Here is a 14,954-nt window from a genome sequence, read left to right as displayed (position 1 = left end):
ATTATGGCATTATGACACATTGCGATTTCCAATTTAAGCCTCTCCGGATCAATCAGCAGTACACGTGATTACCTATGAGACTTATTTTTTTCCTGCCTGAGGGGACAATATAACGGTTAATCTACTGTATCTCTCTTTACACAATTTCTTACGAGAGAAAGGATTGTCTTTGGGAATGGCAAGGTTCTAAATCCATTTACAAAAAAAAGAAAATATGGCAAATAAGATTAGGAATTTTTTTCAGTAATGTACCTCTTTACTATTCATGAAGGGAGACCTTAAGAGCAGCAATCTCTACCAGGAGACAACCATCCACCTATTCTACTTGTATTTAGATTGCAGTTTTTCCTATGTCAGAGATCTCCAGGGATGCGGATAAATGGATTCACGCATCTTCCTTGCCAATAAGTCAATCACAAATGGTGACATCTTTAAAACATGCAAGTCTAAAGCATGTGCCTTCCAAGTGCTAGCCAATTCATATAGCATTGCTCTTTCTGGTATTTTTAACCCAAAGGTTAATATGTTTCAAGCAGTCATATTAAAGTTGCAGAGGTCCTCAAAGGATAGTTTTTTAAGTATCTCCTGGGCGAGGTGCATTTGTGACACTCCTGGATTGGAACACATAAAAAAAAAGCAGTATGATTGCTCCCCTAAAATATGATTAAGTCAATATAAGCATAATGTCTTTATTTGGTGGAGAGGGTACAAATGGCTGTGCTCTCACAGTTGTACTGTATGCTCTACTACTTTCTTTATCCACCTGCACTGTCTTTGAACTTGAGCAAATTACTTCATTTCTCTTAACCTCATCGAAATATGCTGTCATAAATACACCACTAATGTTAGAGGTGTTAACCTGTGACCTGTTCAAGTACTACAGGCAGTATCTCAGCTCTGTAAGAAAATGCATGCCAGCCTCTGAAATCTGAGCTGTTAATGTGAATACTTATGGGTTGCACCACATCCGAATGAATGTTGTTTATGGGTTATGTTATTCTATGAATTTGATTAACTGATTAGTTCCAGAGGTTTGCATTTCAATAACCTTTTGTAAAGGTATTATTGATAGAATACATTTACAGTACTTCCAGTAAATGATATCAGTTGTTCTTGGCATCTGAAAACGTGTGTGCACCTTGATTGTGTAGTTGTATGGCACACACAGTTGTTTGAAATAATGTTTTCAGAATCAATTACAGGTGCAACTCTGATATGGGAACATATAGATTTTATATCTAAACAATCCATAACAAATATGAAAGTAAAACTCACACAAAATATGTGTAATGTTTGGTCAAGTAATTGGATTATAACGTACTGTTTGTAAATATGAAAGTAGTGCAAAAGTATTGCAGGTCTTGTACCATTTTTAAGGAAAATTATCATTTGTTTCAAATACACTACTTGTTTGTACTCTATTGTTTTAATCGCTTAATCCTTAAAATGAAGGTGAAAGGGATAATTATGTGGAAACATAATTAACAAGGCCTGCATAATTTTATAAAAGGCATGGGCACAATATGTCAGAGATACAGTATAAACATTTTTATGAAATATGGGACATTAAAGCAGAAAAATGTGAAAAATCCTATGTTTAAAAAAAAAAAAAAATCCTTTATGTAGTATTAGATAACATTTTTTTGAACGGATCATCCTCTGGTTGCTACAGCAACCATTTAGAAAGTCGTATTTCCCACTTCCTCTTTTAGAATTATACTGTACAGTGTCACATGCTTTATATATAGGAACAAAAAAGGGGGAGTGTAGTATTGCTGTTTTAATTCAAGTTGAAATAATTCGTGTGTGTGTGTGTGTGTGCGCGTGCGTGTTACATTGTGCAGATATTAGAATTAGATGTATCACAGTCTGCACCATTCTTTTTCTTTTTTATCTGAAGTCTAAAATTCAACATAATAATAATAATATTAGTTTTACGTAGCGCTTTAGAGAGACATTTTGCAGACGCAGTTCCTGCCCAGTGGAACTTACAATCTATATTTTTTTGGTGCCTGAGGCACAGGGAGATAAAGTGACTTGCCGAAGGTCACAAGGAGCTGACACCAGGAATTGAACCAGTGACAGTCAGTGTCTTTACTCATTGAGCCTGTACATCAAAATACACTTTTCTCTAGGTTGATACATAGATCCCTACTGTATGTCTATAGTGCCTATATATCAGGGCAACATTGGTGCAATTATTGGGCAAAAGATCATCATATACTGTATGTATGAAAGCAAAACTGTTATATATAATTCATAGGGATTTCTTTACAAACATACAGACACATCTCCATGTGGTGTACTTTGTTTTGCCACTTTTGCCTTGATACATTGCCCCCTATCTATTTTATATGCTGGTAACCTTGGCTGCCAGCAGGACAGAAGAGCAACTAATAAAATACTCGGGTATCCAAGCAGATGCAATAGGTCACTCAGTAGCCCTTGCAAAATGTTGTACAGCAGGGCCCAAGTCATGCGGCGGGTTCTGTTCCAAGGACCCGCCGCAAAGCGAAAATCGCCAGAAAGCGGATCCGGCGATTTTCGTTATGTGCGCATGCGCAGACCGGCAATGCGCCGTTCTACGCATGCGCAACTTTGGCAAAGCCCCATATTCTGCGCATGCACGACCCTGGACCGGCCCGTTCTGTGCATTCGCGACATTGGACCGGCCCGTTCTGCGCATGCGCAACAATGTCGGCCCCCTTCTCGGTACCGCTGTATCGGCGGATCGCCAAAAAGCGGGGCGCCAAGAAGCAGGGCCATCCTGTACCAGATCCATAAAACCCTATCTCTACCTCAGCTAGTAGCATTATCATATTAAAACTGCATTAATAAAGATTTATTTAAAAAAAAGATCCTCAAAATAGGTCTCCTCTATTTTTTCAACGTGATGATGCAGAAGGGACAAACAAAAATCTTTCTTGTAATTTATAGAATTTTATGTTAATTTTGACCCTGCATCATAGGTGGTACTACGGCATAAGTAAACATATCAGCGCTCTGATTTATGCAGAGACATTGGAATCATTGTTTCAGTTAAAATGTACCTGGTGTTTGATAAAGAGCTATTCATTGCCATTCATTTGAGCCCTTCGTCCTTGGCAGTTGTGGGATACTGTTTGACGAAGTTACTGACAGCCATAAAGAAGCCAAAAAGTGATGAGTTTTAAGTGTATGTGTAAAAGATTAAATAGCATATAGACATTGGTTCTATTCTTTTCACTAGTATATTTAGCTACGATCTGTTTCTTTATTTTGTTTATGGCCATCTAGCAACAGATGACAATTTAGGGGCGTTCCTACCCCTCATCCCGTGTACCCATTGGCTCCCGTCTCCTTGGGGATGTCACTTCCAACTTGTTATGCCTTTCAGCATTAAAACGTGATGTGGGTGGAGCCGAGTGCCCCATGTGGGCCATAGGGAGCCACCTCCAGTGATGACGCAATGAACGGGGAAGTACGCCGTTCCGCCGCGCTCACCGGAACAGCAGTTCCATGATGGTAATTATGGGGGCTTGGGGTCTCTTTCCACAGCGCCGAGATGCTTATGTGGCTATACGGGGAGGGTTTGGCACTCCAGGATGGTTCGGAGCGCTTGGGGACGTGCTTGAGGGGAGCGTGATGACATCACGCAATGTGGGCGGAGCTACATTGTTACCTGTGGTGCGAAAATAGGCAATTTGAATGGGTATATAAGGAAGTATGTTTATGATCATTTATACTCCCTGATAAAGTGTTCTTAACACGAAACGCGTAGGAGGGTGTGTGCCTCCACTTTTTTAGATGGATTAATAAAGCAATATTTTTAATACAACTTGTTTGGGACCCACTTTTGGCTGTTGCACCAGACATCACCTTTTTTCTCAGATCTACTTCTCTACTCCAGGCTGCACGCCTATCAGTACTTCAGGATTAAGAGATTTCTGTGAGTACTTTTTTATTCATGATTACTTAATGTGAGTCTCATCCTAATGAGGGTTTGATGGAGTTTTTTTTTAGCCTTACACCTTACCCTTCAGGGAACATTGGCCCACTTGGGGACTTTACTACCACAAGCAGTTTATCCATATCTTTTCCCAGTCCTGTTTTCTGCATATATATTGAAGGGATCCAGTGCTGAAGCGCCTTTGTCACTTTGGGACAATTGGGACAGTACTGTACGATGATCATTTCTCTAGGGCTGGAACCAATTGCCAAGCAAGAAAATACACTAAAAGTATTTTACTAGATAAATATTTCTAATTAACTCTCATGCTGGAATGGCACGTAAGTGCTACATTGCATCGGCACAGTGGTGAACAAATAGCCATCAACTCAGAACAATTATTTTATTTTATTTTTAACCCCAGCAGTGATGAATGGGTTAAACAGATTATGATTAGTTAAAGTGTCTAGGTACAATAGCTGAGTTAGTAATACATACTGTAGTTTAAACTGCTTGAAGAGGCAGTTCCTCTTACATGTATTTATTTATAAAGATTTCTTCACAATACTGTACAGCAGGATATCTGTTTTCCCCATCAAGTGTCCAATCCCTTTCTCTTCCTTACATCAGGCTTGTCTTGTGGATTTCTCACTCCTCCACAGATGCAGCAGGCTTCTGTAATCCCTTTGTTCCCCTATCCTTCCCAAGTACCTGCAGACCGTTTATCCCTCTACTCACCCACAAGTATCAGTCCTCTATCATCCCTTGCAGTACCCACCATCCGCATCCCAGATATCCATCCATCTCAATATCTCCCCCCCTCCACACACACACTGCTCCTCCATGCTGGGTTGTGATGATAACTTTGATGGAATGAACAGTTTTCAGTGCTGGTTTGGACTGGAAATTGTCCACGGTGCTATAGTTGTAGTCTTTAGTGTGCTACATACATCCTGACATATGTGATGTCAACTTCACCAATTCCATAATCAACTTTATCCACCCCACGTTCACTGATGTTATGGGATCATGTAATTTGGGATGTCATCAGTGACATCATGTATGATAACTTCAGCAAAGCATGGGGGGAAGGAAGGGGGGAGTTAAGCAAACCCTTCAAAAGTCTGTACATTTCGAAGTTAAGGTTACACGCAACCTTAATTTTAAAATGTACAGACTTTTGAAGGGTTTTCTTACAAACCTTAACTACAATTTAACAAAGTTTTTTTTCAATTGAATATCTATGGTTTTTATCCGATGGACCATATATAGCAATTGAGCACAAGGATGCTTTCATTCATATTACTATGAAATGTAAATAGGTTCCCAGGAGGATAGATGATGTATACAGATGTAACCCTGTTTGTTGTTTTGTAGTCAGGGAAGTGCCCCCTGAAGTAAGGTCCATGGCCGTGAGAGAATGGAAGAGTACAGGCTCCCATAACGGAGGCCTGTGTCCCTTAGGGTTTTCCCTAGCCGTAGCCCTGGGACTCAGTTGCATCAACAATGATAAGAAGCCCACTATACAGTACCTGGATAACGATCCGAGGGAATGAGGTGTAATAAATGGCTAGAGATACACCCCCAGTTACCTCAGCACCAGAGTCCTGCAAGTGAGGTGAACATGGCAGCATACAGGGAGGATGATCCCTCAAATGCAATGAAGGAAAGCCCAAGCTGGGACCCTGGGAGTTTAAAGATGTATGGCTCCAATGTAATAGAGTCACTTAAGAAGGTAACAGTGCGGTACCCACCCCAGTTCAAGGAAAGCACCTCCCTAGGAATGCCTGCATGTATTCAGGGAAGATATGGTATGTGTATGTAACTTCCCTAAGGACCGGGCAAGGAGGGATACAAATGGCGCCCAATGTGGGGCTGGGCAAGCAAAGAAGAATTTTTGTTTTTTTTGCTCATTTTAGAACTTTTGGAGCTATAACTTTGTTTTTTGTGATGAAAAAATATGTATTTTGAAAATTTTCTCACAACCGTGACCGAATCGTTCAGACAGAAGGGATACAAACTAAAGACTATTGCCAAAACTATTACATCTGCACTAAAAGCCCCACGAGAACACCTGCTACAATACAGACAGAAAGAACCTACCACACGCATACCACTGGTGGCCACATACAACCCTACCCTAGAGGAAATACGAAAAATAATCAAAGATCTGCAACCCATGCTGGCAGAGGATGTGACATTAAAATAAATCTTTCCCAAACCTCCCATTCTTGCGTTCCGGCAACCACCAAACCTCAAAGAGAAATTAGTCAACAGAAACCTTCACAACGAACTTAAAGACATTGATAATGGTACAAAACCGTGCAACAACACACGTTGCAAACTCTGCAAACATACATGCATACATGCCAAGATCCCACAGCCAGTCACAACCATGGAACATTCAATGTTAAAGGATCATACTGCTGCACAACCAGGAATGTGGTTTATATTATTCAATGCAACAAATGTGACCAAGGATGCTACATTGGGGAAACCAGCCAAAAACTTCAAGAAAGAATGAATATGCACAGACGCTCAATCAAAATCCTCAATGGAATGTTTAAACGCACCCAAGAACATTTGAACTCAGAATAATAAGACTCTTTGACACCAAAACAAAAGGACTTAATGCAGATATGGGATTTCCCACACACTATCAGAATTGTTTGTAATTATCCTACCTGTCTCTCTTCTTATCCACACCTTCTTCCCCCCACAGCATCCCCCCCATGCTGTTCCTTGTCACCCTTCCATGGCTTCAAACACTTTCACCCCACCTTATCTACAGTACATCTCTGTTGTTTTTTTAACTTTTGCTCTCCCTTACACTGTTTTAGCCATAGATTCCTTGTACTACTTTGCTGGACTGGTCTAAGTACTTTTGTCAACTCTTTTTGGCTTTTGTTATTGTCATCTGCCATTTATGCCTCTCTGTATGTGCCTTATCTACAGGTTCAGTTTATATTATGTGATTTTGTTTACATTACATGATGTGATTCTCACACTATCACTTCACACAGGGGGCTTCATTTATTTAGCTTTGACCGGCCGGTCTGAGTGTCTTGAGGCAAGAATTTCTTGCCTCTACACTTTCATGGTTACTGCTCATGTAGTGTAGCACTGTTTACCAGCACATATCCCCACATCCCTGGTTCAGTTACTGTCTCTCTTCATGATTTGTGGTATTTGTAATTACATGTATTAGCCTATTGGTGCTTCAATCCACTTATCCATAGAGGCTCAGTATCATTACAGCTTTGAGGACACCACTGCTCCTTTTTAATTATTTATATCTGTATGTGATGAATACATTTTGTTATATTTCATGTATGCTTGAGTGCTATTTTTGGGGATTCTTTTTTCTGTGCTGGTATTCATATTATCTTCATCCCCAGCACTGCCAGTAGTGTTCATTTTTCACACTTTACTTAACTGGCTTTAGCACATTTCATCTTAGGTCTGTGCAGGTTATTCCCGTGTCATATATATATATATATATATATATATATATATATATATATATATATATATATACAGTGGTTGACAAATCACCAAAAAATCTACTCGCCACACAAAAAAATCTACTCGCCACTTAGTACCAAACGTGTGCTGCTTGGGCCAATATTTACTCGCCCGGGGGTTAAATCCACTCGCCCGGGGCGAGCAAATGTATAGGTTTGTCGAACACTGTAATATATATATATATATATATATATATATATTTGAAGCTACATCCAAATTAATTTTCTTTAAATTACCAAGCATTGTGTAGTGTTAGGATAGACTACGTGCAATTGTATGTGAGGGATATAAACTATGCAATGAGCCTGGGTATGGAAAGGGTAGCATACTGAAAGCATTGCAAAGAAGTTTAGAGGTTAAAGATGTCGTCCCACCTGCTCTATTGTTGCACATTTCCTTATCTGGGGGTCTCCTGGCCTAATGACCAGCGAGGTCATGGGCTCAGAGACCACGGCTGTTCTGAATCCGTAAAGATTAGACATTTGCAGGTGTCTTTTTAGCTACACTATTTAATAATCTGGTCGGATTTTAACCTTTTACTGCTAGCAACTTTTTCAACTAATTGCAGTGGAAAAATGGATTTTGTTTTGTTATTGGAATTGATATTGCTTTTATTATTACAATATTAAGGGGAAATGTTTATAAAACCTCACATTATATACTCTAGATACTGTAAGTACTGGTTAGTAAAGGGCATAAATAAACAACTTACCTATTGGCAAGATGCTGGTACTGTATAAGCATCACAATAAAGATGATAAATGGAAGCAGCAATGCAAGATGCTGTGTTTTTGTCCTATTTTCATACTGTATGGATAATCTTCAATTGTGGTGAAGGTCTCTTTAACTTGTAATTAATGTGGACTATATGACCTCTGCCGTGCTCTAATATTAGAAAATATCAGAATGGTGAACTTGTCACAGTCACCATCCAAATCAAATTTTGGGGGTATACAACATTCCATTCACATATAAACTATGACCATTCAAATTATATCCCTGATGTCTAATTTTGCTTCTGTTCCCTGAGAATGTCGAGGATCACTGCTTAATATCGTAAAAATGTTGCTGTTTGTGAAGTGCAACTAATGCTGCTGTGTTTGAATTAGTTTAATATTACTTCACAACTTACATATTTTATGTGTGGTGTTTTTACTGCATTCTTAAGTGGCTGCATACTGTACCAATATTGTCCAAACATTTTCTAGGGATATTTCAAAGTAAGCATACAAATATAAACTTTATAGTAGTTATTGTCTTCATCTAATGGATTTTTTATGCCTGGTACTTGAAAGTGTCCAAGCTTTATGGCCTTATTGCATGTGACAAAAAGGCAGCAAAAAGAAAATAATAGAAGGATGTACCTTTTAATTCCTTATCTACACTATCAGTCAAGAACAATGGTTTTAAGAGCCACAGAGGACGATCCATAGCAGGATATATCAGTACCATATTTCAGGCCCTTTTCAACAGACAGAAGGATAACGGTTTCGAGAGAAAGATCAATCTATTCCATTACAAGATATGTCAAGCTTGAAACGATCCATTTGAATTAGAGAGTTTGCTTTGTTTTGTTGGTTTTATATGGTGAGACTATTTGAGAATACATTGGGATAAGAACTGGCTGTGATTTATGAAATGTGTTAAGGTACCACCATGGCAAGTAAATGCATGATCTAACTGTTTCTCTAACTTAGAAAATACATGATTTCCTGTGGTAAAATACAACCAATGTACTTTACATATATAAACTTTTGTGTTACTAATGTTCAGGCCAATCCCTTTGCCATGAAGTATTTCCACCTCTAAATATAGCTTCACTTTCATGCTCCAATCCTCTTTGTACTGACAGACAGTCACAACTTCAGCCCTTCAACCTTTGTCAATCCACTGCTGGATGAAGGCCTCTCCAATTTCTTCCAGGTACTGCGGTTGCAAGCCTCTTCTCCACGTTGCTCCAATACATTTTCTGATTTGATCCTCCCATCTTACTTTTGGTCATCATTTTGGTCTTTTAATCTCTCTTGGAATCTAGTCGAGTACCATCTTTGTCAAATGATGGTAATTTCCTCTTGAAATTTGTCCGTCCCATTGCCTTTTTAATTTCTTCACCCTTGTGATGAAGTCACAGACTTTTGTTTGGTTTTGAACCCATTTATTATTTTTCCTGTCTCTTCAGGTAATAACCATCATACATCTCTCCATACTTTTTTTGTGTTGTCTGAAGCCTCTGAATTATCTTCGCATTTAGGTTCCAAGTTTCACATCCATAAGTGAGAATGGGCAGAATACACTGGTCGAAAACTTTCTTCTTGAGGCACAGTGGAAGGTTCCCTTGAAATATTATCTTGTTTCTTCCAAATGTGCTCCATCCCATCTTTATTATCCTATTGATTTCATTAAAAAGGTTCCCATCCATTGTTACTTGCTGACCAAGGTAGACATAACTTTGATATCTTCTAGTTCTATTCCATTTCATTTGATCTTTGCAGAGTTGACAAATTTGTTGCACATCACTTTGGTCTTGCTGAGATTCAAATGGAGGCCCACATTCTTACTTGCTTTGGCGAGTTCTCCAATTTGTTAGTGGAGGTCTTCTGTACTTGTGGCAAAAATAATAATGTCATCTGCATATCATAAGTGACTCAAATATTGACCATTGATTTTGATTTCGTTTTCTTCCCAATGTAATGTCTTGAACAATTTTTCAAGTATTGCAGTAAAAAGCTTTGGTGACATGGTGTCTCCCTGCTGCACTCCCTTGATAATCCTTATCTTCATGTAATCTAATGGTTGATGTGGCATTCTCGTAAATGTTCTTTATAATATCAATGTACACTTCTTCAACATTTTGTCTTCTTAGCGCATATCAGACCACTGAGGTGTTGACTGAATCAAATGCTTTTTTGTAATCTACTATTTCTAAACGGAGTGGTAGATCGTATCCATTACTTTAGGAAATCACTTCTTGTATGCCATGAATGTGGTCCATTATGTTGTAACCACTTCAAAGTCCTGCTTGTTCTCTAGGCTGAGCAAAATTCAGGGTCTTGTGTATCCGATTAGTGAGTATCTTCGTAAACATCCTGTAAGTGATTGGAAGTAGACAGATTGGTCTATAGTTCTTGAGATCTTATTTGTCTCATTTCTTGTGGATGAGGATAACTATAGTATGGCATTATTCCATTGCTCTGCAATTTTCCTGTTCTTCAAGCAGCGTACTGTATAAAGGGGTTTTCAAGGATTTTTCCTACTTCTCCAGCTTCTTTAAAGATTTCTGTTGTAATTCCATCTTCCCCGGGAGCCTTCCCATTCTTCATGGATTTTATTGCTTTTGCCACTTCTTCTGGGAGGATGCATGGTACATCATTGATGGTTTCTTTTCACTTGCCTGGCTTTTATCCGGTGTAATCGGTGTCCACGTATAATTTCAGTAATTTGAGTGCTATAATTTGCTTCTTTCCAACCAAAAATCACTGCTTTGTCTTCTTTAAGATGTATATATGTGTCTGTATATGTGTATGTATATACAAACCCGCACACATATATGTATATGCACACGCACACATATATGTATATGCACACGCACATGTATATATGTATGCACACGCATTTACTATTATATGTCCCTTGCAGAAGTAGTACACTAAGCTATATACAGTAGCATGGAATTCAATTTTCAACACATATTTTCATGCCATTATCTATAAAATGACCCAACAGTTAAGCACATCAATCACTGATGTAGTGCTATCAAATGCATAGCTCCACAGCAAGGGATTTAATGTGTTGTTGTGCTGCTCCCATTTGGTAATAGGGCCTTTAGATTGGTCAGTTACTTTCTATATTTGATATCCATACATTAACATACAGAGATATAGACGTACTGTAAAGAATATATTGCATTTAATAAAGAAACTACAATAACTGTGTATAGTACTACTGTAGTTTGACTCTCCTATGACTATAAATGGATTTACTGTACAGACTGAGAAATGATAATATCTACATACACATTTTATTTTGGGAATGATATATTAAGGAGAGGTAATCAGATTCAGGTGCAGATTTACAAAGGGCACCATTTTAGCATTGGAATGTAAAGGAGCTGTACATTATAAAGTAATGCAAATACATCAAATAGTGCTCAAACTTCTCAAATACAGTTCCAAACACAGATACTACACAAACAGCAGCACACATGCTATTTTCTATGCTTGGCATCTACATCATTAATTACACCTTTTGCTCAATGTGTACAGCCCTCATAACAGAAAATGTAGTATTGTACAATACAGTAGTAGTAGGCGTTTTCATGTAAATTAAATGTTGCCGTGGTTGCCAATGCAGAAAATGGCATCTTATAAGGTGAAAGTGTTTTTACTGCTATATTGTGGGATCAGTATTTATACCAAAGCCACACATTTTGATAACATGCAACCTGAAGACGAGCCCACATTGCATGGTAATAAGCCCTAGGCCCTTTGCTTTCCTCCTATCTTGGACTTTTGCAAAATATACCAAGATTTATACTATGTTAAATGCCTAGCTTATTTTCCACTATCATTAATGTATGCTTTCTTTATGATCATAACATAGCGTTGACAAAATGTCTTACTAAAAAAGACCTTGCAGCATACAAGTGACTGTATATTCAAATGCAGCCTCATAATGTTAAAAATCGAGGAAAAGTTCAATGCAAAAGTGGTCATAGATTTGGTTTACTGTACTTTAGATATCATTTTGAACTAATAAGCAGTGTCTAGCAAGGAACACCATGCTAAAAAAAGATATTGTATAAAGCAATAGCAGGACTATATCCTTGTACTTGTGTAAACTGTATTTTATTTAAAGTAGAGCCAAAAATATTAGGGGGGCCACTTACCGACAAAACAACTCATACCTCTAAAAAAAAAACAGCCACTAAAGTGAGTTAGAATGATCTTAGTGGCTAAAATGTGTAGTAGAGCAGGTCAAGGGAAACAGGTTCCACACTAAATTAATCCAATAGACTTGGCAAGTAACTGTTGGTGCTCATTGTGTTTATATTTTCTTGAATGACTGATATTTTGGGAGCTGGAAAAGTATAGAGGGGCTCGTTATTAATTTTCAGTGAAGTTTGTTCATTTTCGGAGGAAATCTAAAAGTCCTAAGATCAACATGAAAAGCTGCTCTGAAGCGGGGGTGCAGCAGGGTGTGTTGTTGCATTACAAACTTTATACTGTAGCACTGTGCTAGAGAAGAGGTTGGGAGCTGTCTACCAGTGGTAGTGCTGAATTTGGAAAGTTGATCGGATAGTCACACGATAAAGGGGATGTGTGCTTGGGAGTATGTGCATTAGAATACATTTACATGCACCATGAAACAACATGAACATTATTCACAGATGAGGTTTTGAGACTTCAAATGTCTCATCCTCAAATGACCACAAGATCCATGCACACCATGTTGCGTGTCCTTTTCAAGGGCCCCACTCCCCATTACCAAAGATCCCTCCCCCAGTACCAACAAAAGTTGCTGTAACTTTGCACTGTTAATACAAACGTGAATGACACAAACTACAGAAATACCTCCTGGAAAAGCTCCAGACTGTATGTGTTGTCATCGTCTGCAAAAAAGACCACCCCAGCGGGAGGCTCCTGCGGCAGAGGTGGTGGGGCGCCTGCTGCTGGGAGCTGCTGATGCTGGTGCTGATGCTGGTGCTGGTGCTGGTGCTGCTGCTGCTGCTGCTGAGCCGGGAGCTGGTACTGCTGCCTGAGCCAGGCCAGCCCCGCGTTCCTCTGCTCGGTGGCCCTGGGTAGCCCTGCGCGCTTGTACCTCCGTGGTGTGGGGACGTGCAGGTGGGTGGCCCTCAGACCTGCCCCAGCCAGGAAGCGGCTCACCAGCTCGGTGGGCTGCGCAGAGTCCTCCACTAATACCCAGTGCAAGTGCGGCACCTGGCGGAAAGTGTTGGCCAAGCGGGTGAGCTCTGCCTTTTGCACGGGCCGGCTGTAGGTGGGTGTGATGGCATAAATGATGCGCAGAGTCTCATTCCTCCTCCTCTGAGAAACGGGACTGGGCAGCTGCTCCTGGTTGCTGGTCCAGGTGCCCATGCTGGTGTCGCTGGGTTGGGGTCGCATCAGCGCTGCACGGCTAACCCTGCGGTGCCAGTAAGGGGAATAGTACCGGGCAGACGGGACCCTGCTGGAGCTGGACGGTCTCCGGGTGTCAATGTCTATAATAATCACGACAATCAAAACCCAGGGAAGGAGGATGAAGAAGCGGCTGTAGAAGACAGACTTCATCCTGGTGCCAAGGGAAAGTGAACCAGAGTCAAGACTAGCAAATGCTTCAAGCACTAAACAAACCAACCGGACACTTCCCTTTACAATCTTCAGGAATCCATCGATTTGAGGTTTCCAATTTTTCTGATTAAATATATGTATAAATCCAAAGAGCATGTAGGTGGTCTGCTTTTAATATACTTATTCAAGCAGAAGGAATAGCGTAATGTTAAAAATAAAAATAAAATAAAGAATTTCCCCTTTAGTTTCCACAATAAAAAATAATAATACGGCACGGACTGGTGCTACAACACATACAGACATCTATTCTTACCAAGTAAATCCATGTAATCCCCCTTCTCGTTTACTTAGCAATGCAGTGGGATCATTTTGAACCATTGTTATGCTTTTGGACTCTTTCTGTCACTGACTTCTTTGGCCAGATCCCCAGAAACCCATCCAACAGTCATTATACCACTTTTATAAAGAAGGTTAAGATGTCAGTTTCCATGAATGACAGAGAATTGTCTCCTTTGCTAGCTCTTCCAGCTCACACAGCAGCAGCAGCAGCAATCAGCGCAGGTTGCTGGCGAGTAGCCTTTTTCATTACTAAAGTGTTATATGGCTATTAGATCTTCCTCTGGTCCCCCAAACTTCTCGTCTTCTTCAGCATCCATGTGCAATGAGATCCAGCGGCAGATTTGGTTGACTTGAAATGATACATCTTTTAGCGCCTACAGTAGTATGCACAAGATTAACACTGACAGAGCTGAAGCAGAGATTTGGTGCTTCTTCTGTGTCCTCCTCTTCTTCTTGCTTGTACTGGATGGAGAGCTGGTACTGTACTGTAGTTGAGCTGAGCAGAGTTGGGCAGTGCTGCTATAATAATAACGAGCCTCAGTGTAGCATTGGCTGTTGGTGCTGAGTTTGATTGCTTGACTCTGCTTCTCCCACTCCCTCTCTTCTTTGTTTCTCTTTCTTTGCAGTCCGATGAGCTGCCGGGTGGGAAAGAGGGAGGAGAAGAAAGGAGGGTCTCACCCCCCCCCCCCCCAGCTGACACTGAGAGATGAGATTTGAAAGCTCTATGACAGTATTTCCCTATCGAGCCCGGTGAGATATTTATTTGATGCTACAAAACATGTTAAATTCTCTCTTTAGTCATCTCCCTCTCCCCTTCCCAAGACCCTCCCTTCTCTCCTCGCCTTTTCCCTAAGCTCCTAGATCATAGTGCTCTGACC

General features: G+C 40.0%; 1 protein-coding gene across 1 annotated transcript in view; it reads right to left on the bottom strand.

Annotated features, from left to right (window-relative positions):
* Window positions 1-14,721, bottom strand: part of B3GAT2 (beta-1,3-glucuronyltransferase 2) — a 116,160-nt gene extending 101,439 nt beyond the window's left edge. The window contains exon 1 of the mRNA XM_075598069.1: window positions 13,024-14,721. Within this exon, the coding sequence (XP_075454184.1) occupies window positions 13,024-13,893 (870 nt within the window). The 5' untranslated portion in view covers window positions 13,894-14,721. The remainder of the gene's footprint in view (window positions 1-13,023) is intronic.
* Window positions 14,722-14,954: the final 233 nt, after the last annotated feature.

The sequence above is a fragment of the Ascaphus truei genome, chromosome 4 (genome assembly GCF_040206685.1).
Source record: "Ascaphus truei isolate aAscTru1 chromosome 4, aAscTru1.hap1, whole genome shotgun sequence".
In the NCBI taxonomy this organism is placed as follows: Eukaryota; Metazoa; Chordata; class Amphibia; order Anura; family Ascaphidae; genus Ascaphus; species Ascaphus truei.
This window is presented reverse-complemented; position numbering and strand designations above follow the sequence as displayed.